Below are 27,612 nucleotides of genomic sequence, written 5' to 3' on the forward strand. Positions count from 1 at the left end.
TACTCGAAGGAGCAGACTTAAGGAGACCCGCTTAGGCTTTCACGGGGTCGTGTCTTCATTATTCACGCTAATCTGCTTTCGCCTCGTTCTCCTACCACTTCGGTTCTCACCCCTTACTACTCCAATCTGCGAATGCTCTGAGTTAATTTATAATTTAGCAATAATATATAAACGAAATTCGACATCGCAGAAATATGAAATGTTATCAATAGAATGGCCTCTAGAAGAAAAAATGTGAAGACTACAGGAAACATATAAATTCAAACGTAACATAACAATTATATGATAACTGCATATGGTAAAAGCCAAAGGTATAAATTCTAAGATAAACGTTGCCAAAAATCGTAGTATAGGTTGATGAAGGCAAGAGGTCGACCCACCAATACGTATTTCCAATTTTAGTTGCGGACCACCTTCGAAAGGAACCCTGCGGTGCTCGCCAAATTATGATAAATTGTTTTCTCTGTTAACAGGCAATGCCGACAAATGCGAGACCATAGCACCCCGACCGAGATAATCTTTCACCAATTTCGAGTCGTTGATTGATCGTCCTAATCTATCGGACCATTCTTCCATGAATGGATAGCTCCCATGAAATCTAATAATTTATTGAAAAATCAACATGCAGAAAAAATTCGTAAAAGTAATAGTTCGAAAACGCATGAAATAACAAGGTGTAAACCGAATGAAATTATCTAAAGTATTCCGTTCTAAAAAATAAGATTTAAATTGGTAAATTCATTACAATAGTTACTAATATTATTTACAAACACGTTATGTGTTTGCACACTCGGCTACTACACCACAAACACGTTGTGTGTTTGCATACTCGACTACACCATAAACATGTTTGTTCTTCTTTGACTAATGTAATAAAGATGAGTCCTCATATTAAAAATATATAGGTTGTAGTGGATTTGCGATGTGAAATCGTTTTACAATCGATTATACGGCGTATGATATTTCTCTTAATCTTGTTCTACATAATACCTGAGATGTTTACAACAGGATTTGACTACAATATCATAACGTAATAAACTGTATACTATGTAACAAATGTATGTGACAAAAACTATAGAATTTCTGTAAATGTGCTTTCTACCACTTGACACTGAAATAAACAAAACTGTTATTGCATATTCCATACGAATGCTCACATCGAGGTTAAAAGCCAAAAATCGGAGAATCAATAACCCTACCAATATTGGGGCACTGAAAATACTCAAGGAAAATGCTCTCCTCTTGTAAAGCAATCGAAATGAATTGTAAGTAGCAATAAACAGATGTTTCCAATTTAGCAAGTGATTACTATGTTACTGAAAAAGGAACGTATAAAACTACTATGAGCCTTAGAGGATACACTTAAACTGTTTCAAATTATTTACGTACATTAACAGTACAGAAACGTATTTGTGTATGAAGATACAAATCTTGAACTGAAATATGGATGCTATGAAATGTTATATATACTTATATTCCTGCTATGCAACACGTCGATGAAGTTCCCACAGCATATATTTTTTATATACCATTATAGCATCAAAATGCATTATTACGATATAAATGCTCAACTTAGGCGTACAATATTTGTTCCAATCTATCTTTTTATTGCGGTAAGTTTAGCAAGACGGTTTGACCTCCCGGCAGATAAGCTACTTGACGCGATTTAGACAAATTGTGGGCAATATCTTCTGCTGCTTCAATTCTTCTAAGTTCAACTAAACCATCACCAGCATCACCAAGCGACTTAGCAATTAAACTAGCAGCTTGTGCGTCACCCTCTGCAGTAATGATAGCTGCTTTCTTCTGTTGTTCTGCCTTCTCTACTAAGAAACGTGCCTTCTCCGCTTCTTGCTGTGCCACCTGTTTCAACTCTACTGCTTGTGTGAATTCTTTTCCAAAGGTCAAATGTGTCTGAAATAAACAATGAGTGGTCTTAAATTGATGAACAATATCACATCACGGTATTTAGGAACAGGAATGATTGTAATCTACTTACAAGAGAAATATCATCTAAAATTAATCCAAATTGTGAAGCTCTTTCCGTTAAATCTTCGCTAACTTTTTGAGAAACGATCTCTCTCTGGGTGATCAGTTCTCCTGCATCAAATTGAGCCACTACTGCTTTCAATACTTCTGTAGTAATAGATGGCAATACTCGTTCATCATAATCAACACCAAGAATAGTGTAGATCTTTGGTAGAGAGTCTGGCACTGGTCTAAAGAGTATACGAAGAGTGATGTTTACGTTTTGCAGATCTTTGCTTCCAGTAACAACAGGAACATTTCTTGGTCTTGAGCGAATATCAAATATGATAGGTTTCTGTACCCAGGGAATGATGAAATGTGTTCCTTCCCCTACAACATGATTCTTTATACCCGCAAACCTATCGAAGATAACAGCTCTATGACCTCCATCCACTGAAAAAAATAAATACGCACACTGTATAAAAAGAAACTTTGACTATACGCTTGATAAAACTTTCATCAGAAGAAAATGAAACTAACCATTGTACAAAGCAGAATTAACAACAGCTCCAGTCATGGCCAGACCTAAACCAAGTTGCCCTAATCTATTGAAAAATTGTGCCATTTTTTAATAAAATACCTGAAAAAGAAATCAAAGTCAGCCATTAGAAAACTAAATGTAACATTCGTATGCTACACAACAGACTCTGCAAAATGATGGCTGATAGATTCTAACCTAAAGTACTAAAGTTCAAATCGAATTCAAAGTTTAAAGAAAACTTAATTATCATTAAAACATATGAATAAAAAACACTATAAACACTCGAAGTATACAGTTGTAAGTGACTAAAAAAAGCTGAATATTTCAAAATATTATGAACGACCGGTCTTTAGGAAATTTTGTTCAATTGATTCCATATTTAAAATGAGATATGCATAACTGCAATGATTTACAACATTACCGAAACGATAAATAATTAGCGATTTTTGTATTGATATAATTAATCCTTACGTAATAAATTCTATCTCTAAAGTTGGAATTATCACTTTTCTCCTCGCGTGGTGTACATGCGTTGATAAAAAGAAGATGGAGTTCAAACTCCTTTTGAGAAGGAACTAAACAGGAGCGCCCCTACAATGAATTTCATTTAGGAGGCAAATTTAAATGTTATCATAGCGAGCATACGCGTCTGCCATGTGCCGTTTTTCAGTGCCAACAATCTGCTTTAATAATATGCGTGTAGCAATCCCAGCATTAACAATGGGTTATAACTGGTTACCCTTTAAACTACTCTATTATAATTTGAATAAGTTTTGAAAAATCTAAATAGTAAAAAATAAAAGTCGCCCCCGGGTGGGCTCGAACCACCAACCTTTCGGTTAACAGCCGAACGCGCTAGCCGATTGCGCCACGGAGGCGAATTGACAATACTTTTTTCTTATACAGTGTATAAAATGGGTATGAAAATATCCAAAAATTTAAATATTAATACTATTACAAATGATTGTTTCTTAATTTAATAAATATATAATACCACATATAACTAAATTTTAGGTATAAATGTAACAGAATAAATGGTTGTAATTCTAACAGTGAAATGTATTAGAAATAAAGTGGAAAGCAATTAGATATTACCCAAAATACCAGTTTATTCTTTCACTTATTAGTATTACATTACAATTGTAGACAACTCTAAAATAAAAGAGGTCTCTTCTTATATAGAATTAATGAACACTTCCAGTTTTGTTCAACTTTCCATATATTTTCTATTGTTGCGGCAAAATGTCTATGCTTGGAAGGTTAGTACCATGAGAGCCATTCATGGCACCGCAAACACCTCCCAGTTGACCTCTAAATTCACTACTCAAAATGACGCTTGCACTGTTAATTGTATAGTGGACGCTTAATGGCAGCAACGTTGAATCGATATTCCAATGATCATAGTTGTATGTTAATCTGAAATATCATTATTACGCGTTATTAATATACATATTTTTGTGGGAAAGTTGTTTGAAGTTACATATGCTGTAATTATAGTACAAAACACATACAATAAACTTACCTCAGACCATAGAAGTTTATTTCGTTATCAGGTACTAAAACACCTCCATTTGGTAAATCTACTACTTCACCGTTCACCCTGACTACAACAGATGATTCATCAAAGGGTGCGATTTCCATTGTATGGTTACGGACTCTAACCGTCACGGATAGTCTGTTCGGCGTTACTCTCATGACATTTACAAGGAACGATCGTTTAAAGACATCTGCAGTCATAATGAAGTTTTTCTCGGGAAGGTCGAACGGGATCCAAACATGGTCATAGGTCATCACACCTTTGGGATGAACTGAGCACATTTCTGTAAAAAGCAAAGTATTCGTGATGCTAAAGTACGATTGACTTAATTTTTATTTACAAATAAAAATTGGGTCATTTAAAACTTACTGCTGTCTAAGTTAACGTAATTGATCAAATTTGAAAAAGAAAAATGAACATTGTCCATCAGTATATTCCAGATCATGTCTCCGAATGGCAGTTGTTGTATTTTATAACTACGAACTGGTTGTATGACGGCTGTGTCAACAGTAGGTGTCCATGAGGAAAACTCTGAAACGAATCTAAGGTTTCCAGAATCTGTGCGATTGGTAATATATGTTACACTGGGGAAGAAATGAGAAAGCATAATATCTTGCAGTACATGAGCCCATGTTTCTACGAATAGAGGTACCTAGAAGATAAACAAAGCTGTAAAGTGAAACAATTTAAAAAAGAATCGGAATTCAATGAATTTTCCACAATCGATGTTTACCTTCTTCACTACTACATTTGTTGTATACTTTCTTAAAGTCGTATGCATTATAGCTTCTTTTATACATTCGGAAGTCTTAGGAACGTGTTTCCCTTCAGTTTGTAAATGCGTATGGTGTTTGTGTTCGTTACACGCATGTTCTACCTGCCCATGACCTTCGTAATCCGATTGTTCTTCTGTCCTTTCACCTTTCACGGTTATTGTGACATCCATTTCATCGCGCACACACTTGTCCCTCGTCTTTCCCATAACGATAGTTATTTTTGTATTAGTTTCATTCAATGGGCAAGTCATGTTCAGCAGGTCCCAATTTACTTCTGGGTACGTTTTTTGAGCATCAATACATATCTAAAAGAACAATATAATCTATCAATTATTTCTCAACAAAAACGGTATGGTGTTTGTCTTTCCGTCATTTAAATTATAAATTCTTACGAACTTTCAAATTTTTCTCGTGTGGAACGGTACGAGTAATTGTCATTCTCAAATTATTTCTTGTATGTCCTGCGTTCATCAACAAATTCGCAGTTGCATCCCAATGTCTCATAGACACTTGGGGAGCCATTTCTGACTTAACGTCCATGGTTGCATGAATGTCCCACCTCGTTTTTTGCAAGAAGTGTAACGGTTTCGTCGGGTCATTCTCTTTATTCACTTTAAGACTGAAGTCGACCTAAGTTTTACAGAAAAGAATACAAAAATGAAAAAAGAAAATTTGTACTTAAAATAAACATGTTAGCTATTCTAACTTACCTGTGAAGCACGATTATTTTTGCTTGGTTCAATTTTATTCAGATTCGAACAACTTGCACGTTGTGACGAAATCATATTGTTCTTTATCACGTGACGGATTCTCATCAGAAGGTGCATTCCTTCCTTATAATTCCTATGTATCAAAGACAGCTTCGTTACAGAACTTTGTCTTAAATTTAAATTTAAATAAATACTCACATAAAGTTATGATTCATTACAAATATTTTATGGAAGTCGGCAAGAGGTAAAGGAGTGATATGGCCTTCGCAATTGTATATTCCTGAATATAGTAGAAGAGCAGTGTCTTCAGAGTCGAATTTAAACTCTTGTGTCTTGTTGCTGATGACACCAGTAACATTTTGAATGTGAAGACAAGTTGGACAACTATCCGGCAATACGTTCCTTCTATCACCCGTAATGGTGACAAAGTTTTTAGCTTGTGTTAATGATCCAATAGTCGAATGCTCAGTGATGGGCAATCTTGGGAATGTAATTTGTATGCTCTTCGAGTGTGCGTTGTAACTAATAGTCATGTTAATGCCCAGAACAGTATCACGGGTTCCAGTTCTGCGAATAGAGTGCCAAACATCGGCAATTGGGTTGTAAATAGACATGACGTATTCTCCGTGTTTCCATTCTTGATACTTGCAAGTTATTTGTGTTTTTTCATCTTTACCATTCTCATCTTTTATTGTAGTGATATTTACGTTGAACGAATCGAGACTGGGCGTCTTTGTAGCCAAAACAGCCGGTACACCGAAATCAGTAGGTACGTGCATTTCATAATGGTCATCATAAAGAACATACTGTTCGTTAATATTTTCAATAACGTTCTTCCACAAACTCAATTCTTGGACAAATTTCATCCAGGTCTCTTTACTATAATGCATCGCTACGATGACGTTATCATTTGCCGTTAAGAATATACACACTTCGGTATTTTTAAATTCATGCATATTTGAAGCCACCTTTGCTAAGAAAGTGTTTATTCTCTCGTCTTCAATTGGTTCTTGGGAACTACCGAAAACATTTTTAACAAAATCGTTCTTAATTCCTTGTAAACCATCGATGTCCCAGTGCATCTAAAGTGAGTATGTAATGATTAACGATTAACTCAAATCTTTAAATAATAACATTATAAGCAATCAGAATACTTACTCCAAAACGACTGGCAGTTCTACGAGCAACAGATGTCAGGTAATTGACTGAGCCAGCAAACGGCAGACCAGTCCGTTGATCCATAATCAAAGAAATTTTTAGACCTTCACCGTGTCCGAATGTCTCGTCAAACGAGTCGATATGAAGGGTGGTTGAAAGTGGGCCAGTGACCTGTCTGATTCTTGTGAAACGCAAGATTTTTCTAGCCATTTCTCGAACTGGCATAAGACAGGGGTCAGTGCTGGTAGCAAGACCCTTAATTGTCTCCACATGGTAATTGTACAAGTGCTCATTTGTCTCGTGAACCATAAACCAATACATGTTCATCAGACGTTGCGTATTAGGCAACTGATTCATCAACACCTCGTATGCGGCAATCCTAAGCATTATAGAAAGTCTGACGTTGGACAGAATTGGCCACAGCAAATCGTGGGCTCTATTCGGAAGATCAGCAATCACTTTCTTGACTGCCAAAATGGCTTGCATACGGATACTATCTGGTCTATGAGAAATTTTCACATCGCCTCGAATGATCGACTCGAGCTGGTCCACAGTTTCTATCAAGCCAACATTCCTGATGGCCATCAAGTACATTATCTTCATCTCGTAACTTGGATCATCTGGAAAAGAACGTAAAATAATATTGAAGTGAAATAACACAATTGGAAATACATTGGTTAATTGAAGATACAAACCTATAAGGTGTTCCATGAAGAACTGCAGCCATTTGGTCACATATTCGTCAGTGGATCTGTTTACGTAAGTCTTATGAATGAGATTGGAGAAGCAAAGTATTTTAGTCTTCGCCAAATTCAATGAATCTGCAGGATTTGAATGGACAAGCGGTTCCATAGAAACAAGTAATTCTTTTGAGGGCATTTTCACGTGAATCGGAAGTACGCTAAGCATCATGATCGCAGTTTTTTCCGGCACAGCATGTCTGGTAACTAACTCCAGCACGAACAAACATGAAGCAGTGGTTCCCACGTTTGGTACCAGTCCATAGAAGATGTTTCTAACAAACAGTCATTGGAAACATTCTAGAACAAATGTTTGTGACACTATGAAATTAATAAATATTAATTTACGCACAACATTGGTTTTACTTCGTGGAATTCGTGGTTAATTCTATCGTGGACCCTTCCTAAGGCCGTTTCGTTCATGAAACTCAGCAAATTTAAAATCCTATTAAGTGTTTGACCCTGTTTCCATTCTGGTTGCTTATTTTCGCTCATATGGTACTCTTTTAAGTAACCCACGGCCTCGTGTAACATCTGCATCACTGTATCAACAAGCCATTGCATGTCAACGGTGTGCCGACCTTGAGTCACGTCCAGATCACCGGTTTGAGAATAAAATGTGGTAGGCTTAGAGAAAGTAATATTAAGATCGAAGGGTGTATCCAGGAACATTTGGGCACCTTGGACAACCTCCATACGGTTCAATATCATAGTTTGACTAGAAAGATAAGCATTTATCAAAATCGAATTTTGAAACACTTTTTCATACCGTCAGTTGCATTAAAAGTTATTATCGTTGTATTACTTGGTCAAAAGATAATGAGCCTCTGCGTTAGCCAGCCAAGGGAAATAATTGATAACTCCATGGCCAACTATCTTTCGAATAAGGATTTCCTCCCCAAAGTTTGTTATCTCAAACACTCGCCTACTGGCAACAGTCATGCCGTCCTTTGTGAAAACAGAAGCATTAAATTTGTAATTTTATAAACAATAACTATAAGAATCTACAAAACTGTTTGTACCTCTTCTGGAATGTGGCATTTTTCGAATTCTAAGTGATTAAATACGTGGCAAGAGAAGTTGGAGCATTTCCTCGGCTCGTGGATCTTTGTAATAATGAAATTGTTTTCCTGAGTATTTTGTTGCTGTTGCACATTATAGGCCACTTGACAAGAACCATGGATGGTATCCTAGTGGTAACAACCAAAGAGAACATTAACCAAAAGCCCAGGATGTTCCCATCAGTCGTTACCTACCTCATGAGTTACGAAACTGCGATCTTCCATACGATTCGGCGAAAACACGTTGACCATATCCAACTGCAGCATAGATGCAATGGATCTTTTGATATTTTGCGACCATGGAGTCTCCCCTAGTGTAACCCTTATACCTTGCAGCTAAAAAACAACACAAGAATTTAATGCAACAATTATACAATTCTGTTTTTCTAATTAAAATTGCATTAGATAAATACTTTGGAAATCTTACCCGACCATTTTCATCGAAAATAATTACGAAAGGTGATTGAATCGACGTTGCATCAGGTGGAAGTGGTTGCGGTATCGTATTCGGAGCTTCCTTATCCACTACAGGTCCGTTAAAAAGTCTATATTTGATATCAGTTAAGCGAACCACGTAAGTGTTCTTCAAGGATGGGTCGCTGGTATAATGAAGTACTCGGACGAGAGCATTGATGAAGAATTGAGACGTGTGTGGAGCAGGATCGATGAGTCCAGCCTTAGCATCGACAGTGTAATTGTATGTTAGGAGTTTTCCTCGAGGGAAATAAGCTGTAAAAATATTTGGTAAAGTTATTTAAGTACACTTGAATATTGGCTGTGGAAATTATTTACGCGAAAAAGCTCACTGAATCTTAGTTTCGATTAACATACCTGGCACGGCATTCGTCGCCGCCGCTAGAAATCCCAGCAATACTGAAAAATAAATAAATTGTGTAATAGGTACTTTGTAGTTGAAACAGTAGGGTATGATTCGGAGATGCGATTAGAATATTAAAACACAGAAAACGTTTCTATCTCTTCTTAATTCACTTACCGATTAGGACATTCATCATTAGTGCGGCCCTTGACGAAAACTGGTAACGCTGGCTGCGATGCTTTCTCCTTTTATAAGGCGAAAAATCACCGAATACCGGTAGAATAAGAAAACATTGTGATAACCCTTCACAACAGGGTATTAAAAACTGGCCGCATTCGTGTAATCAATGCAAAAGATAACCCGCCTCGGGTATCGTTGCAACGAATGACTTTTACAATTATTCCCTAACTGGATAATTTAATGTTTTACATTTTTTACTTTCTCACAACAATAGATAATTGAATATGCGGTAATAAAGACTTCCTTGAACGCTTTTCCTCATATTCTATTCTCTTTATTAAATAAGATATTGTGCGGCATTAAACTCTTTTGTTTACAGACGTACAAGTGATCGAAATGTGTAACTTCAAAGGGAGATTGAATGGAGGATATTTTGAAATATATATTTCAATTAAATGTAAAGAAGTCATAGACGTATGATAGAAAAATAAAATACAATACCACATTTTTTGTCATCTTAAACAAAATAAGTTCTGGAATAAGTAATACTTACGTTTTTTATTATAGTTCGTATTACAATATAAATAACTATAGTATGTTACAAACATCAATTAATTTATTATAAGAAACAATTGATAGGACAATTCACGCATGCACTTTCTTTAAAAGTTCTTGTTAAGTTATAGTATTGAAAGCATTAAAGATTAAAAATTTTAATTACTTTTATCAATATTTGCAGAACCAACAAATCTGAAATGATTGCGTGTTTACCGTTCTCTGTAACCAACAACAACTATAGATATTTATATGATTACATTACATTAATGGACTCAGGATATATATTTAATTTTATATTGCAAATAATCGTATATTTATCTTTTTGTGTGTCTTCAAAAGAATTTCAAATATAAACAAAACATGTTAGTAAACAATATGTTATAATATTCAGTACTATTGCATCATTGTCTACACTTACCGATAATCATATTGTAAATATTGTATTGAAGATTTCTGAAACATTAATTACTGATACTGTACTTTAAGCCACTAATTTTTCACGAATGATTTAATGTAAACTAAATACTTTTTATTCAAAAACAGGACTGACAGAAGGGGTTCTATCGAAATCTAACATTTAATTAAATCAATTAATTTCAATTCTACACAGAACTTAAGTTCAAACATAACTCAATATTTATTATCATCGTGTAATCACCTTCGATAGAAACCTGTACGTTAACGTAGGGTCAAATGGCGTGCGTGTTTTCTGAAGATATTCAATCATTCAGAGGAACATTTTTATGGAGGAGTGAAATAATAAACAAACTTTCACTGGGAAATGGATTTATTATTGAATCTTAACACTCTTACGAACAACTTATCATTATTCATACAATATTGTTTCGTTACTGGAATTATTTAATAGGAATTAATGTTTGACATCTTTCATAAAATAGTCTTTCAATTTCTCCAATGCTTTACTACGATGCGAAATTTGATTCTTCACTTCCTTCGGTAGTTCTGCGTAAGTTTTGTCACTGCCCACAGGCTGGAAACAGGGATCCCAACCAAAATCTCGCGATCCTCGAGGACTGACAATTGTTCCTTGAGTTCGACCCTGAAACAATACAACCGGATCTTCCGGTTCTCCTGTGCAGTAGGCAAAAGTACAAATCGCTTCTGCGGTTTTATCTTCCCAGCCATGAAGCATTTGGTGAAGGCCTTCTGGACCCAGTTTATCCAAAAACCATTTAATATAAGGACCGGGTAAACCTTTCATCGCATTAAAGCATAAACACGTGTCCTCAATGATAACTGGACCCTTTATGAGATCCGCCGCTGCTCGACACTTGTTTCGACAAATGTCGTCTATCTCACCTTGGTATTCTGGAAGATCGACTTTTCTGCTTGTAATCTCACGGGGAAAATTTTTCCCTAAAATGGCCACGAACTCTTCTAATTTTTTCGCGTTTCCGGTTACGAATACTATCGGCTTCGACATTCTGTACAAAAATATAAGAATATGTTTAGAAATATAAAAATATAAGAATGTATGGAGAATATCTATTTTTCGCTTGTTATTCTTCCTTGAATCAATTTCACGATTTCAATCCATTGTTCATCTTGTTTACATGATTTATCTGTTTTGATTGCAAAGCTATAAATGCCCCTGAGAGAACAAAGAATTTCTCATTCGTTTCAGAACTTCAGAAGGAAGCTAATCGTACGCTAACAGCTTTATCTATCCTTTCTAACCCTGACCCTGACTCTGACCTTGGTTTTGGCTCTATCTCTAACCCTATCCCTAATCTTGATCATTCTAATCACAAATCATCATTAGCCATTGATCAGCTCTGATTATTACTGGATAAGAAATGCAGCTTCAGTGAATAGTTCTTCAACTGACCGTTATTCATGAATAGAGGACGCCACAATCACTCTAGAATATTTAAGTCGGTAAGGCAGACGACTGGGACCATAGAACGGAAACTTCTAAGATGTAAAATCTAGTAGGATACATAGTCAATGATATTCTAAACACGTGAATCACTTTGATATTTCACCTTGATTAAATTCTATTAAACGGACGCCAAAAGCCAAATTCAAATGCTCGTTTTACTTATGTGAATACCTTCATACATTATAGTAAGCTACAAAAATATTTCAATCGAAACAGATACCTTTTAATGATCGGCGAAAGACTAAACAAAGTACAAAGACGCTTGGGAAACAGTTCTGAGTCTTTCTCGACAGTGCTGCTAACTATAACAACTTTTAACTTTCAATAAATATACTTTATGATTATTAAAAGAGGAGGTATATTTTTTATTTTGTAGCTGCATTCCTATTTCTATGATTAATTGCAATTATTTCCAAAATTATAGTTCATACATTTTCCTGAACACGGCGCTTGCAGTATTTACTTATCGATGCATGTGAATGTATTCATAAATGACTTGATGCTGCCTCTGATGCGGCTACGTTCATTGTAGAAAGCAAACTGCCCAAAAATGCCGAGTCAAGAGGTTGTAACGACAAAAGTGGTGGTTCACCCTTTGGTTTTGTTGAGTGTAGTGGATCATTTTAATCGTATGGGAAAAATTGGTAATCAGAAAAGAGTAGTCGGCGTTCTTTTAGGATGTTGGAAAGCTAAAGGTGTCCTGGACGTGTCAAATAGTTTTGCAGGTTAGAATGACTCCGTCATTATTTATCCCATTTTTTACAAACTATCGTACATTTTTACTGTAAATCTGTTTAACTCACCTTATTTTCCACTGCGCTGTATATAAATTATAATTATTTTCTTCGCGGTGACTAACAATTCGACTACTTTAAATGGTCACACATCAATTCCAAAGCATTGTGTAAATAAGGACATCAAACTGGAGAATTGGATTGTTACTTTTCTTGCAGTACCCTTCGATGAAGATGATAAGGACAAAAGCGTTTGGTTTCTCGACCATGATTATCTCGAAAATATGTATGGAATGTTCAAAAAAGTTAATGGTAAGGGGAAACTGATCATATTTAACTGTCATGATTGGTAACAGAAATTTGAATTAATATTACATAAATTGTTAGCTCGTGAAAAGGTAGTAGGATGGTATCACACTGGTCCTAAATTGTATCAGAACGATGTTGCTATCAATGAACTCGTCAGAAGATACTGCCCTAATTCAGTGCTGGTTATCATTGATGCTAAACCAAAAGATCTTGGTCTTCCAACAGAGGCATATCAAGCTGTTGAAGAAGTTCATGATGTGAGTTTTACAATAAAAAAATTGTGTAATTTATAATATAATTCTGTATGGTTAGATGCAGCTGAAAATATTGTTTTGTTTTTCATTTACTTGTAGGATGGTTCGCCAACATCTAAAACATTTGAGCATATCCCTAGTGAAATTGGTGCAGAAGAAGCAGAGGAAGTGGGAGTTGAACATTTATTAAGGGACATCAAAGATACAACTGTTGGTACCCTTAGCCAGAGAATTACAAATCAACTACTAGGTTTGAAAGGTCTTCATGAACAGTTAAAAGAAATTAGAGATTACTTAGTTCAAGTTGGTGATGGTAAATTACCTATAAACCATCAGATTGTATACCAGCTTCAAGACATATTTAATCTTTTACCTGACATGACACAAAGTAGTTTTGTAGATTCACTGTATGTGAAAACAAATGATCAAATGTTAGTTGTATATCTAGCAGCTCTTGTAAGATCTATAGTTGCATTACATAATTTGATTAATAATAAATTAACCAATCGTGATGCCGAGAAAAAAGAAACAGATAAAAAAGAAACCAAGAAGGAAGAGAAGAAAGAAGAAGAGAAGAAAGATGAAAAAGAAAAAGCAAAAGCTAAGAGTCAGTGAATAAAGTGAAATGGAGACTAATCTGTGTGATTGAGACTGCTAATATTATGAAAGTTCACAAACTTGTGAAGTTTGTTTATACATGTACAAATGTATTTCGCGCTTTCACATGGTCGGCATTTCAAGTTAACACCAAAAATAAACGTGAATGACCTTATTCTTGAAGTGTTCCAACATAGCATAAACTTGAAGACGCATTTACATTAAATAAAAAATATAATAGTTGGAATGCAATTACACACTTCCAATATTTATACGTAGAAAGCTTGTAACGCAACTATCAAAAAAATCTGATTTTTACCTGACACGATAAAACAGATATATTTCTTTTTCAGTTTTGTTAAGAGTGAGCGATTGCTTCAAACTATCCATAACTTTTATATAATGTATCAATTTTTACAAGTATGCTTTTTCACGTGAACCAATAATAAATAGGATTTTCGTAACACGTATAACTCAAATATTACAAACATGTCTTTTTAGATATCATCAGTTTTCATTAATATTACGTTATGTTAATAGAAGATTTTATTTATCATTAACACAAGGATTCTATACAAGCAAAGATAAATTGCACAAATAAATTGTGCATTTTCCACTTTGCATCAATAAAATGCATATTCTAACTTATGTGACAAGTGTAACAGTAGCTTGTCATCCTTGTACCTGTGCGATACATAATTTCAATAATTCGAGATACACAGTTTCTTTTGAATCGACTTGTTCCTTGATATACCTTTTAAAAAATTTACAAATACTTTCCATTTTTCTCTCATGATAAACTTTTTGATATTTTACGTGATCGTTAAAATGACAACTCGGCATTACTTAAATTACTCAATAAATTAATCACTGAAAACGTTTCATGTTCCGTATTTTTATATAAAAGTGTAAAACACAAAACATATTTGACCCAATAAAGCCCATCGACACGTACTTGTTTTTTCACCTCCATTGTAGGATATTCCGACATAAGGTTCTAAATTAGTATCGTTATAATGTTGAAAGTACCAATTAAAAGAACTGTTTTCGATAACTTCAGCATTTTCGTTAAAGGATTCATCTTTATCAAGAATTCGGTCTTCTAGATCTTCCATGTGTCGTTGAACAGCTTCAGCCACCGACTTCTGTTTCTCTGGTTCAGTAGGGAGTTTAATATGTGGTGAAGGAACTTTCGTTATGGTTGGTCTACCTAAAGGACGTGAATTTGGTGCTGTCACAGAAGTGGGTACTTGACCTCCTGGAACCAAAAATGTCGAAAGAGCGGACGGTTCTGTTTCTCGAGAAAAATTCTTACGATTCTCCAGTAACGTAGAATGGAAAATTGGCTGTTCTGTCATAATGACATTCGAATCATCTGTAATTAATAGTATTGATTACAAACACTTGCACTTATAATTACAAAAGGTAATGACAAATAGAACTGTGTTACCGTTTGATTCGTTTCGAACACCTTTGCTTCTTGAAGTGGATATTTCCTGAAACTCTGCTAAGTTGGAATTCCAAAAAGTATTTCTTTCTTCATTCAATGGTTCCGTTGACGTTTCTTTTACAATTTCCTTTGTTGTCTCTACAGTTGTCTTTGGTGTCGTCCACACGATTCTATTCGCGACTTCTGTTTGAAATTTCTCCTCGTCTTTACTTAGCTTTCGTTTCACCGCCAAATTTTCATCATATATTTCAGTGGCCAAAGAAGCTTCGTTCGCTTCTTCTGGTGATTCATCAGCCGCGGTATTTGAATCTGATGTCCTTGTTGAATTCGTAGGAGTAGAACTGTATATAAAAAAGAAATAATAAGTAAATCATTTTCAATTCAGTTATATCCCCTAAAATATTTACCTGTTCTTTTTTGTCTCAAATGATTGCTTTCGCAAATCGAGTTTATTCGCCGCCACCGTGGATAATTCTTCCCTTTCTTTGAATTCCAGTTTCGGTTTACTTATCTTGGGATGAATCTTTTCTATCTTTACTACCGTACCATTTCCACCCTTCCATCGTTTCTTCTCTACTTGAGTAGCATTTGAGCTTTGATTACTTATAGTTTCATTCTTAGCTTGTCTCTCGTAAGTTAATCTAGGATCTACAATTGGCATAAATCCACTCTCTCCTCGAGGTAGAGGCAAGAAACCGCCTCTGTGAATCTCTGGTTCTGTAGGTGGAAATGGTCTGTAATTTCCAGCTCTTCCTGAAGGGTCCTTCCTCTCAGATTTCTTCCCCGAATTTCCCCAAAGATTAAAATTGAGACTAGGTAAAGGTACTCCGAAAAAGGTGAAACCAGAACTGCTGGGTGATGGAGGCATCAAAGGATTCTTCCTTGTAGGAGCAGTGTTGTTTACTTGGGGTTGAACATTCTCTGATGCTTGAACGATATTTATAGAATTCGTAGGTGCAGTAGTTGACATTTGTGTCACATTTATTGTATCATTTTTAATTTCCTGATAATCTGGATATTCGTAAAAATAATCAGAATTTTGGGAGTTAGGAGGCTTTCGCACTGTTGATTCTTTAAGATTCATTCGAAGTGGTACTACTTCCGTTGCTCCAAGAACTGGCAAAGAAAAACGATGGTTTAGTCTTATCCTTTATAGACGGCTAATTATTTTTTAGCATTACAACACTTACTTAAAGATGAAACGGGGTAAGGCGCTGTATCGATCATCTCGGCTTCACAACCAGGATGAATTGGTTCGATGTGCCTTTCTTGCTGACAGTCCTGTCGTGACAATCTAATTTCTTTGAATAGCGATCCATCCGCACACCTTGGACCTTCGGAAGAGGCTTGCTGTAACCATCCTCTCAGCCATAACATTCCGCATGAACAAGAAAGTGGATTACCTTTGTATGAATAAAATCAAGACAAATATTATTTCTTTCGTATCGAATAGATGCTAAAAAGACTGAAACGATTCAATTACCGTCAATGTCCAAGACAGCGATATTTGATCGCAATCGCTTGAATGCTGCTTCCGAAACGGAAGCCATTCGGTTATTTCTCAGACTGAGAACTCGAAGTCTCGGCATTTCATCAAACGGAGAACCTTGAATGGTGCAAATTCGATTGTTGTCCATCTACGAGAAAAACGTTCATCGTATTTAAAACAGACCACTATCTCCTCATCTGACGATCCAGCTATACGAGTAATTGCTCTGCTAGCATAACGAACACGGCCTCGAGACACGGTTCGTTAAAAAGTTTCACTCTCAGCGAGAAAGTATTTGCCGTATTACTAAAGACAGTCCCCTCCACCATTTTTTTTTTCATTTTTCGTTTCTGCTCAATTCGATCATTCCTAAAAAATCTTTACTTTTAAGTATGATCCTTTTTCACTTACCTTTAATTCAACTAGCCACTCCATCGACGCCAAACTGTCACTGGATATTCTGGACAGCCGATTATTGCTCAAATCTAACATCTCCAAAGAGCGAAGACTGTCTAAGCCAACATAATCTAGCGTAGGTAAATGATTATGACTTAAATTAAGGAAGAGAAGGTGAGGCACATTAACGAATGCGTTGCTCGCAATTTCGCGAATCTGATTCTCCTGAAGTTCCGCGCTTTGAAGAAGGGGTAACTCGGTGAAAGCTCCGCTCGGAATAATCTGTACGTATAAAATCCACGAAAAGACAGAGAGATTCATGAATTTTCGTTAGCTACCATTGTAAAATATAAACCTAGAACAATCAATCATTTTCTCACTTGCAATCGATTTTTTCCGAGTCTCAATGCCTGCAACTCTGGTAAACTTCTAATTGCGTTCCTTTCGATGATCCTAAGGTCATTGTTTTCCAGATCGATCAAGGACAATCGTGGCAGTCCGTCGAAAGCACCCTCGCGAAGCTCGCGGATACGATTTCTGACAAGCTTAAGCTCGAACAAGGCTGAGAGGCTGCTCAGTGTTTCCGGTGATAGGATGTTCAGCTTGTTGAAACTCAAGTCGAGAACCTGAAGAGCTGTTAAGCCGTGCAACGATCCAGGTAACTCGGTCAAAGTGTTGTGTGACGCGTACAATTCACGAAGGTCTCTGCAATTAGTGTCATTTCCTCCCTTTGACATCGAGTCATTAACAGAAACAGTCGTTTCCGGTAGAGATCGGTCTATATAAATGCATTTTCTATCTAAGACTAAGACGATGGAACAAGTGCAAATGGGAAACGTAGATTATTGTTAATTCTTAATTTAGAATATTTGTTGTATTGGATTGACACTACCTAACGTGTTGCACTAATATAAAATGTTAAAAAATGAAAAACACGCCAGGATGGTGCTACCAGACGACTATATAGAAGGGGACATTTAACGCGAGCATGAAGAACTTTCTAGGTACCAATTTGCCAGTGACGCAACCAGACAACTTGGAGTGAAACCGCTTTTCTAGCAGCTTGTTAACGCGCGAAAACCATTTTACACGCTGTATTTTTCTGTCTAACAAAGATTCTTTTCATTTTACCTGGTATTCGAAAACGTGGCATGCGGAATCTGAGCAAGATTATTTCTGCTAAGGTCCAACCTCTGCAGTCTGATATTTTCTTGGAAGATATCTGGCCGTAGAACTTCCAATCGATTTCCTCGTAAGTTCAAATCCATCAAAGATCTGAGTGGTCGGAAACTTCTCCCGTGTAAAGTGACCAATCGATTGTACCTTAAGTCCAGCTGTTCTAATCTGGACAATCCATCGAAGACTCCGTCCTCCAAGATTCGAAGGGAGTTGTACCCAACATGTAATTTCTTCAAATTTGGTAAATGTATCAAGCTACCTGGTGCTATCCTTTCAATACCATTTGCGCTGAGATCTAGGGATCTTAGAAGAGGTAAGGCAAGATCTTGAGAAGACACGACAGGTAGGACAACGATACGGTTCATAGGCATGTGAAGATGTTCTATGTTAGTCGGTAAGCCTGGAACAACCTCAAGCATTCGATTCCAACCAATGTCCAACTGATAAAGATTATTTAAATGGTGAAACGTTCTGGGATGAATAATAGAGAGAGCATTTCCGGAAATGTTAATGTGTTCCAGGTGTGGTGTCTCCAAAAACGATTCGATTTCTATGTGACTAATCGCGTTTCCACTGATATCAAAATGCCTTAAGTTAGGTAGGTTTGATAGTAATCGAGGTTCTATATGGCGGAAGTAGTTTTCGGATAGGTCTAGTCCCTACAATAATAAATTTATAGTAAATTGTAGGATTGTGAATGCAGTTTAAAAAGCGTTTCGCTCGGATATTCACTTACTTTCAACGCTGGCAGGTTCCAGAACGGTGCCTCTAGTAAATTCGATAAAGAGTTATTCCTTAATCGAAGTTCTCTAAGAGCTGGCATCGCGGTGAAGGTTTCTCTTTGCAGAAAGGCCACTCTATTGTGATCAAGGTGAAGTCTCTCCAATGTAGGATGACCTCTCAGGGCACCGAAAGGAATCTCCTCGATTTGATTGTGGCTCACATCGAGGAACTTCAATCTAGGCAAAGCTTCCATTATCGATCTCAATTCGGTCACATGGCTCAGGTCATTATTTATCAGCCACATTTCTTCCAAAACGTTTCCAGGTCTACGTGGGAAGAATTCAGGATGTATACGATGTATTAGATTATGATTAAGATCCACTGTTTTCAAGGCTGGCATTCTTTGAAACGCTCCGGCGAACACCTCAGTAATATGATTCCTTGATAAATACAAGCGAGAAAGAACTGGCAGATCCACAAAGGCTCCTTCGTCCAAACGATTCACTCGGTTCCGATCGAGTCGTATCACCGAGAGGGAAGGTAGATCCATGCAAGCACGACCAATCATACCAGCATCGACTATTGAGTTCCCGACTAAAGAGATCTCCTTCAATTCCGGCAAGTCTATCATCGCTCGAGGATGAACCCAATGAATTCCACAGTCAGTGATGTTTATCAGTTCCAGCCGAGGCAAACTCCGGAAAAGACCAGCTTCTAAGCGCATTAAACGTGAACTGCCAAATACGTGGAACTGTTCCAAACTCGGCAAGTCTCGAAAATTTCTCGGAGCTAATTCTATTAAAGCTGGAGAATTGATCTGCAGATATCTGAGTTTCGAAAGTCCGGAGAATCTAGGAAGCTTTTTCATTATTCGACTCTGCAAGGTCACCGCTTCGAGACCTTGCAGATTTTCGAGGCTATCTATCGGCAGAGATCGTAAATCGGGTTCTACAACGAACAGCTCCAATAAAGAGTCATGAAGACCCTCCAGCCAACCTGACGATACTCTTTCGAGTCGATTATTTCGAAGCATTAAACGTAAAATGCGTAGAGTAGCGAATACTTTGCCTGGTAAGCTAGGCAAATTGTTGTTCTCCAAGATCAGTTCGTCTACTGGTCGGTCCAAGTAGTGACTCACTGACTTTAGACCCTCTAATACTTTTGGCAACTCACTGTGACTGCACCTATTGAAGAGTAATAAATGAATCTAGATACTGATTCATATAGAGCTGTTTGTAAACATAACACTTGCCATATCTGAATCTCCATGTCACGAATAGAGCATCTGCAAGGTAGGATCCTCTCTTGTGTAGGGCACCCGTACTCCGAGCTCAGCTGGCCACTGACACTGATACAACATAATGCCAGAAACCAACCGACTACAAAGAGGCCTCTACCTTCCGATGGTTTAACCATCGCGCATTTGGACCTTGGTCTACGACCTTAGATGCCGGTCTTGCATTGTCTGCAAAAATTATTTTGTCTAGGAACCACTGATATAGAAGTCCAGATGTCGTACGTGCGACTTCTTTAACTTCTTTTCACTTAAGAGTATTTCAAATTCTTAACGATTTCCACCCACGTTGATTTTTAAAGAAAACACATCTTACAAAGTAGGTGGGAGCTTTAAGTGTTAATCCGCCCTTGAGTGCCATGGTGTTTTCTGTACTTAAGTCGAAGAGTACACGTGTGTATACGTGCTGTCTACACGTCACGGTCGTAGACGGAAAAATTAAGGCTTCGTACCGTAAGCAAAACTAAACACCGCTAGGACAATTTTTCCCCGTAACAATCGCTGTCACCTGGAACCTCGTGATTGCGATCAAACTGACGAAAGACTTTTGCTATTCGCAGCTACTATGAAACTTTTAAGTTAATATTTGGTACAAGTAAATGTTGTGTAAAGATGTGATTCTAAAATCAAGTTACACTTAACCAAATTAAAAAATTCAGTTCGGACAGATTTATACGGAAGAAAAAAGTGTCTTTATTCCATTACGTAGACCATACACAAAGGTATTCTTTGAAGATTCTGTTACGGGTGACCACGTGAGTTTCATAACACTTCTTCCGTAAGTACAGACAATCAGACGGCCTGGAAAGTCAGTCGAACATGAAGAATGTCGATATCGTTTGTGATCATTAATTTAAAAAGTTTAATGAGACCGTAGATTTCGAGTGATGTGTTCAGTTAGAAATTTAAGGGAGCGCATCAGGATCGAGAAATACAGGTCGCTGCACTCGCGTGACGTTATTTGCATCGCACTGAACTAGATTATCCAATTGTTAACAAATCGTTTTTTTAGTTCATTGAACTTTGAAATGAACCCATTGGATTCGAAACCAAATTACTCTTTGTGAACGTTCGCCGGCGAACGGATCTCCGCGTGATTCGAGCTGATTCTGCAAACAACTAACATAATCACTTGTGCGTACTAATAGAAATTTACCGTGTGTACAATTGATACAGGTGCAGTAGCACACTAGTATTATGGTCGTCATCACCCGTAACCATGATTGAACCACGCGGATCGTATGATTTCAGTGAAAGTGATACACACTTCCTTGGTTTTCCTCCTCGACTTTCGTTCTTTCTAAATCCTACCAAGCCGAACCATTCAAAGTGATGCAACTTTGAAATAAGGTCGTATATCTATTAGGAAAGGGCTATAATTAGGTCAATCGATAGAATTTAAACTTTTTTTAATTCGTTATTCAACATTAACGATCCAATGGTTCAGTTGAAACTACCCTATTATGTGCTTGAACTGTGTTAAGTCACCCCTACCTTTTGATTCGACGGAGCTCGCAACTCAAAAGTTTCAAATTATTCCACAGTGAAAGTATCTACTATTTTCCTTAAGTCTTCAGTAACTGGATATGTTGACAAACAAAGAACTTGATTTTCAATAAATGTAGCACTGGTTATTTACGAACGGGGTGGCGACACGTCGCGTTTCGTATGTCGTTCAGAGAAGCATGAGCCTTGATGCTCTCGTTACGGATAGGTACGAACTAACTACACGAAGAAGTTTTGCGCAAAGCGTGCTGATGCACAAAGTCGAGGGGAGAAGATGACTGTGGCGTGGGTGATGGCGAGCGGGACGAAAAGAGAATTGCGAAGTGCTGTGTTCAACCACCGTAAAGGCACGCTTCCAGGAAATTCTTCCCTTTCCACCAAAATCTTTATATTCAAATAAATTGGGGACGGTGACAAATATCGAATTTAAAATTCCTGAAGCCAGACCCCTTTCTATTTCAAGGACGTCAACCGAATTTCAGGGGAATGTAGTTAGCTTGAAAAAAAGCATCTGTCAAATGGGAAAACAGACAAAAAAGTAGCCGGACAAAAATTTCAAATTTTTAAAATTAACAGACTTCTATATCTTATAATTCAACAAATATTGGCGATTTTTCTGATTTAAACTAGCAATGAACAGAATTTTCACAATTTCCTTAGAAACGTGCAGTTAAATATGTTCCAGTCCAGATGACATGGTTCCGTTTTTTTCTTCTACCACTTTTTTCAAGTTCCACAAATTTACATCGGCCAACAACGGTCCTCGCAATGAAAACTGATTGTAACTCGTATCAGAGGTAATTGCAATGGTGGAAATTCCATAATTGTATTTTTAATTTAGTTTGGTACTATTATTATAACTAAAACTGTGTTTTCCAATGTGTTATGATCTATACAAGACTTATCAATAACCGGTTTTAAATAGTAGAATCAAACGAATCTTATTACTAGAAGGCAAAAAAAACTGTGTTCGTTGTTGAACATTGGAAAAATCTTGTTACTTCGTTCCTATCGTCTCAAATACTATAAATATGAATGCTGCAAAAAAAACATTGTTTACTCATTAAGCTACTCAATTACTATATTTGCATAGGAAATACACTATATATATTCTTTCAATTTCACATGTGTTTATATGCATGTTCCATACAGACAGATTCATCATCCAGTTGAAGGTCCTGTATCTAAGGTGCACAAACACATACCAAAGGAGTAAATCTGTGTTGTAACTGGTTTTCAGAATCAACCAAGCTATAATATCATACAATTATGGAACCTAGGCCAGTTGTTTATCGACACTGGGACCAGAAAGGTCTTTTAATAATACTGCTATTTTTCAAAAATGTGGTGTAAATATTTTCTACGAAATTCCCGACAATTTTCAAAGTGCATTATAAAAGATTTCCATGCTACAAGCAGTTCTTATTCTCCAAACTTCCCGGAATATAAAAATTGTAGAACCAACATTACTAAGCCATCACCAAGAATACTTATTACTGGTATGTATTTTTTTAAACAACTAATTACAATATTTATGACAAAAACATAGCGATTATCGTTGATGATCCAAGCATCGCGCGCATTATATTCATATTATACTGGTATTGTATCCTATAAGGTGGTCTTGGACAATTGGGTACCGAGTGTGCGAAAGTGCTTCGAAAAAATTATGGAAATGACAACGTGATTCTGTCTGACATAATCAAGCCGACTGAAGAAAGTCTCTCCAGTGGACCTTTCATCTTCGCTGATATTCTTGATTTCAAAGGTCTTCAAAAAATTGTGGTAGATTATAGGATAGACTGGTTGATTCACTTCAGTGCTCTGCTTAGCGCTGTCGGTGAACAGAATGTTCCGCTTGCTGTGAGAGTCAACATAGAAGGTAGAATAACTTTTTCAAGTTTATGAATTTCTCAAATAAACATTAATGCTTTCTAAGACTGCGCTCTAAGTGAAATGGAATGTCGTAGTGAGTGAATTTGTCGTATAATAATAATTACATTCTTACCGCGAGCACGAAGGAAAGTACACTGGAGAAAGTGAATTTCTTAAAATATAACTATCGTTTAATATAAAATTAAAATTTGCATCTATTCTTGTTAAATGCGCCAAAGAAAAAACAATAATTAAAACTTAAATTCGTATCAGGAATGCATAATGTTATTGAACTAGCAAAGCAGTACAAATTAAGGATATTTATCCCATCGACGATCGGAGCGTTTGGCCCGGATTCACCAAGAAATCCGACACCAAATATCACTATTCAACGACCACGAACAATTTATGGTGTGAGTAAAGTTCATGCTGAGCTTTTAGGTGAATATTATCATCATAGATTTGGTCTTGACTTCCGGTGCCTTCGATTTCCGGGAGTTATCAGCAGCGATCCTCCAGGTGGTGGTACCACAGGTATGTACAATCTTTATTTTTACTATACAAAGTTTCCCTTACGCTAAAAAGTAGAACATGTTCCATTCGCGAGTAGGGTAACTGCATAATAGTGTAATCTATCGTCGCAATTTATTCTTTCAGAAAAATAGTACTAGTAAATTGTTGAGCGGCTTTTGATCATAAGCCGTGGGATCGCTTTTTACGGTTCCCTTATCTCCTGAAGCGTAAAAGACTAGCGACAAACTACGAATTATAAACAAATACTGTCAATATTTTTGTTATTCTTTTTTTTAGATTATGCTGTCGCCGTTTTTCATGAAGGATTAGTTAATGAAAGATATGAATGTTATTTGGAGCCTCACACAAGACTACCAATGATGTATATAGAGGATTGTCTGTCTGCGCTTTTTCAATTTTTGAACACTCCGAATGAACAGTTAAGGCGACGAGTTTATAATGTTACTGCAATGAGTTTCACACCGGAAGAATTATTCATCGAACTTAAAAAACACGTTCCTAACTTAAAAATTACTTATAAGCCAGATGGTCGACAATATATCGGTTAGTAAATTGCGTTCTCGTTTGTCAAAATCAATCAAAATACTTCTTATTGGCATAATTTGTCATTTACATTTTAGCCGAGAATTGGCCACAAGTTTTTGACGACAGCGAGGCGCGAAAAGATTGGGGGTGGCAGCATAAGTATAATTTGGAGAAACTTGTAGAATCTATGATACGCGATGTGAGAACAAACTTTTTATCCAAGAGATCGCTAAAAGAAGTTAACAGTTATGTATAACACAGTATAATTTAGGGAATAACTAATATGAATTAGACAAGTTATAAAAATATTATTTATTTTATAATAAAAATATGACTGCCGATTTTTCGAAAAGATTTTTACATTTTAATTTTATTTGTTCTACATGTCTTCACTCATTAATTCAGCGATTTCATCATCATTGAGATGAGTATCTATTCTCATTGGAGTTACAGCTACTCTTCGTGGAGTTACACTAGTTTTCTCAGTTCTTCGCGATGGAGTACTGCTTCTATCTATGTTCCTTAAAGGTGTGCCGCTTAATTTATCACTGTGTCTTAAAGGAGTACCAATATTTTTGTCTATTCTTTTGGGAGTATTGCTTATTCTTTCACTCAATCTGTTACTTTGAGAAAATCTTTCATTGCTTTCGGGCTCTAAATGAACAAAGAAGTTTAAAATTATTTCTTATAATGAGCTATCATACTTTTCGAAACTGAGAAATGGAACTGTTATCACCTGTAAGCTCATCTTTAGCTAATATAGCTCGACTTTCTATAAAATATCCATTCGGATGAACAATAGGTTTATATGGCAAACGATTATGTAAAACCTTAAAATACGTCGTGCAAGCAATCAGGTAATGACCATCCTTAGCTAAGTCTGCTATTTCAGTGACACCTAAAATACGGAAAATCATAGAAACCAATCTTAACAATTTTTAAATAAAGTTGTAATACTCTTACTTGGTGAAGGTATGCCATAAGCAATTAGTTTTTGTTTCAATGATTCATGATCCATATGTCTGTAAGGACAACCATGATATTCTCCAGGGCCCACAGCTGAAGATATAATTTTTGGACATCCAAGGGGAGTGTAGTTTGTCTGTTTACCCTCTTTACCAAATGTATGCCTTATAGTATAAGCATACTGCTTATCAAATTTGTCTGCATCTATCTTTTTTGTGAACTCTGCCTTCCAGAAGTGTAAAGCATCTTCCAATGTTACTCCTATACCTTTTATGAATAAACCATACTGAATACGTCCACTATTTCTGAGATGATGTTGAGTTTTCAATGCTTCGTGTAATGTTCTCATGCATAAGGGATAGGATGTTCTTGATAACTGAAATTTAATCATGCTTTATAAGAATAAAACTATAAAAAACAAATGAATTACCTCATCCAGTTTGTCTATAGGTGTAGTAGTAGATGTCCAAACAACACGGGTCATACCAGAAAATGAACCTGGCAATGATTTAAGGAAAGACATTAATCTTTCATCGTCGGATATATTTGAAACGTAATCTCTTGTGTACTAGAACAATTGAATTAATATTAAAATGTTTATTAATTAATTAACATAATATTTAAATAAAACTTACCTCCATACCATCCAATAAGTTTTGTCTGAAATAAGAAACAAACAGAGACACCAAGTCTACTTGTGGAATATATGCTATTCCTTGAGTGATAAAAACTCTGCGTGACCGAACTAAGTCAGTGACTTTTTGAAATGGTACTTTATAAAATTCTGTAATGTCAATGTTTGAAACTTTTGGTGTAGAAGAACGAAGTTCCTCCCTGATTTCATTTTTTTCTTCTTGTGTAATCTTAAAAGAAAAGTGAAAGATACAAGAAATGTATTCTAGTTTAATAAGTAACAAATACATGTAATATATATTTAAAATAACTTCGTACTTGTTGGCAACTAATATTATGTGTATTAAGTAATTTTTCTACTCCTTCTTTATTTAATGAACTAAATCTTAATTTAAATAATTCAACCTCCTGGTTGATAAACCACATCTGTTGAGTTGGATCTTGACAATATGATAATCTCATTATAAAATGTGATATGTGATCTTTTTTTCTGTATTGCAAGTCTGTTTCTGTAGATGACTGGCACCCTTTGGCATACAGAAGGTGAGCAAAATACTTGAGTCCATCTTTTATTAAAGTTGTACTTAAATTTTGTTTGCGTTCCTCTAATGTCTTAAAATCTGTCCTTATTGCATTGCTTTCAACATGTTGCAGTACTATAAAAAGTAGAAGTTAAATACTTCCTCGGCAATTTAATCATTGATTCTGCTTAAAACACTTACGTTTTAATCTTTCCATACCCAACTGTTGAAATTCTGTGAATGGAATCTCACCAGTTGGAGGAAAATCATACATTTGCAAATCATGTTGGTAAATATCTTGGAGGTCATTGGTTTCAACATTAATCGTATATCGTCGTCGTTTAGTATATTCCATTCTTAAATAGATAAATCTTACTTAATTTCTTATCTTTAATGCTGTTGAATGAAGAATGAATTAAAGTTCGATGTATCGTCACTTCAAAGTGAGTCATTAAAGACAAAAAGATAATGTGTAGCAACCATATTTATAACAATATAAATACGAAAACATTTATATATACTTACTGTGCAATAATTTATTCAATACATAGAATCATTTTCAATATTATTGGAATTTTAAAAACACTAACTTATGCACGAAAGTCTTAAGCAGCCATTACCATAGGGCACCGTGTTTGCCGCGCTTTTTTCCCGCTATTATTCAAAGGAATGGTTCGG

At 36.1% G+C, this 27,612-nt stretch overlaps 7 protein-coding genes, 1 long non-coding RNA gene and 1 other non-coding gene across 10 annotated transcripts; 3 read left to right on the forward strand and 6 right to left on the reverse strand.

Moving 5' to 3' along the window:
• Positions 1–1,493: 1,493 nt before the first annotated feature.
• Positions 1,494–3,062, reverse strand: Phb1 (prohibitin 1). Its single transcript, XM_076385102.1, has 4 exons — positions 2,981–3,062; positions 2,509–2,608; positions 2,000–2,421; positions 1,494–1,914 (listed from the first exon to the last, which is right to left on the reverse strand). The coding sequence occupies exons 2-4, from the start codon at positions 2,591–2,593 to the stop codon at positions 1,606–1,608; spliced, it is 816 nt and encodes a 271-aa protein (XP_076241217.1). The 5' UTR covers positions 2,594–2,608; positions 2,981–3,062; the 3' UTR covers positions 1,494–1,605.
• A 251-nt stretch (positions 3,063–3,313) lies between these two features.
• Trnan-guu (transfer RNA asparagine (anticodon GUU)) lies at positions 3,314–3,387 on the reverse strand. Its single transcript has one exon. It is a non-coding gene; the product is annotated as a tRNA-Asn (tRNA).
• A 211-nt stretch (positions 3,388–3,598) lies between these two features.
• On the reverse strand, positions 3,599–9,504 carry Vhdl (larval-specific very high density lipoprotein). Its single transcript, XM_076385042.1, has 16 exons — positions 9,486–9,504; positions 9,323–9,394; positions 8,919–9,220; positions 8,687–8,827; positions 8,453–8,620; positions 8,236–8,378; positions 7,786–8,148; positions 7,386–7,705; positions 6,691–7,310; positions 5,731–6,614; positions 5,533–5,665; positions 5,219–5,452; positions 4,780–5,127; positions 4,416–4,698; positions 4,032–4,329; positions 3,599–3,925 (listed from the first exon to the last, which is right to left on the reverse strand). Exons 1-16 carry the CDS (start codon positions 9,502–9,504, stop codon positions 3,736–3,738), a joined length of 4,518 nt encoding a protein of 1,505 aa, XP_076241157.1. The 3' UTR covers positions 3,599–3,735.
• A 1,311-nt stretch (positions 9,505–10,815) lies between these two features.
• On the reverse strand, positions 10,816–12,769 carry LOC143182913 (inosine triphosphate pyrophosphatase). Of its 2 annotated transcripts, none has more exons than XM_076384237.1 (2): positions 12,753–12,769; positions 10,816–11,491 (listed from the first exon to the last, which is right to left on the reverse strand). In XM_076384237.1, exon 2 carries the CDS (start codon positions 11,488–11,490, stop codon positions 10,918–10,920), a length of 573 nt encoding a protein of 190 aa, XP_076240352.1. In that variant the 5' UTR covers position 11,491; positions 12,753–12,769; the 3' UTR covers positions 10,816–10,917. The 2 variants fall into 2 exon arrangements, with proteins under 2 accessions (XP_076240352.1, XP_076240351.1); XM_076384236.1 differs by lacking the exon at positions 12,753–12,769 and adding an exon at positions 12,170–12,286.
• On the forward strand, positions 12,453–14,701 carry Rpn8 (regulatory particle non-ATPase 8). Its single transcript, XM_076384235.1, has 4 exons — positions 12,453–12,674; positions 12,903–12,995; positions 13,071–13,249; positions 13,346–14,701. The coding sequence occupies exons 1-4, from the start codon at positions 12,500–12,502 to the stop codon at positions 13,859–13,861; spliced, it is 963 nt and encodes a 320-aa protein (XP_076240350.1). The 5' UTR covers positions 12,453–12,499; the 3' UTR covers positions 13,862–14,701.
• Positions 14,673–20,726, reverse strand: Atk (artichoke). Its single transcript, XM_076384231.1, has 10 exons — positions 20,333–20,726; positions 19,094–20,264; positions 18,310–19,016; positions 17,559–17,883; positions 17,194–17,460; positions 16,777–16,930; positions 16,484–16,696; positions 15,701–16,409; positions 15,294–15,634; positions 14,673–15,218 (listed from the first exon to the last, which is right to left on the reverse strand). Exons 1-10 carry the CDS (start codon positions 20,494–20,496, stop codon positions 14,740–14,742), a joined length of 4,530 nt encoding a protein of 1,509 aa, XP_076240346.1. The 5' UTR covers positions 20,497–20,726; the 3' UTR covers positions 14,673–14,739.
• Positions 17,745–25,162, forward strand: Tdh (L-threonine dehydrogenase). The gene is made up of 6 exons (XM_076384234.1): positions 17,745–17,836; positions 23,121–23,379; positions 23,499–23,762; positions 24,029–24,289; positions 24,566–24,832; positions 24,910–25,162. Exons 2-6 carry the CDS (start codon positions 23,223–23,225, stop codon positions 25,068–25,070), a joined length of 1,110 nt encoding a protein of 369 aa, XP_076240349.1. The 5' UTR covers positions 17,745–17,836; positions 23,121–23,222; the 3' UTR covers positions 25,071–25,162.
• LOC143182914 (uncharacterized) lies at positions 21,046–23,227 on the forward strand. The gene is made up of 2 exons (XR_013002537.1): positions 21,046–22,677; positions 23,033–23,227. It is a non-coding gene; the product is annotated as an uncharacterized LOC143182914 (long non-coding RNA).
• LOC143182910 (DNA primase large subunit) lies at positions 25,160–27,289 on the reverse strand. Its single transcript, XM_076384233.1, has 7 exons — positions 27,136–27,289; positions 26,732–27,069; positions 26,416–26,643; positions 26,211–26,348; positions 25,778–26,156; positions 25,551–25,712; positions 25,160–25,468 (listed from the first exon to the last, which is right to left on the reverse strand). The coding sequence occupies exons 1-7, from the start codon at positions 27,287–27,289 to the stop codon at positions 25,194–25,196; spliced, it is 1,674 nt and encodes a 557-aa protein (XP_076240348.1). The 3' UTR covers positions 25,160–25,193.
• Positions 27,290–27,612: the final 323 nt, after the last annotated feature.

Source organism: Calliopsis andreniformis, chromosome 9 (genome assembly GCF_051401765.1).
Source record: "Calliopsis andreniformis isolate RMS-2024a chromosome 9, iyCalAndr_principal, whole genome shotgun sequence".
NCBI lineage: Eukaryota > Metazoa > Arthropoda > Insecta > Hymenoptera > Andrenidae > Calliopsis > Calliopsis andreniformis.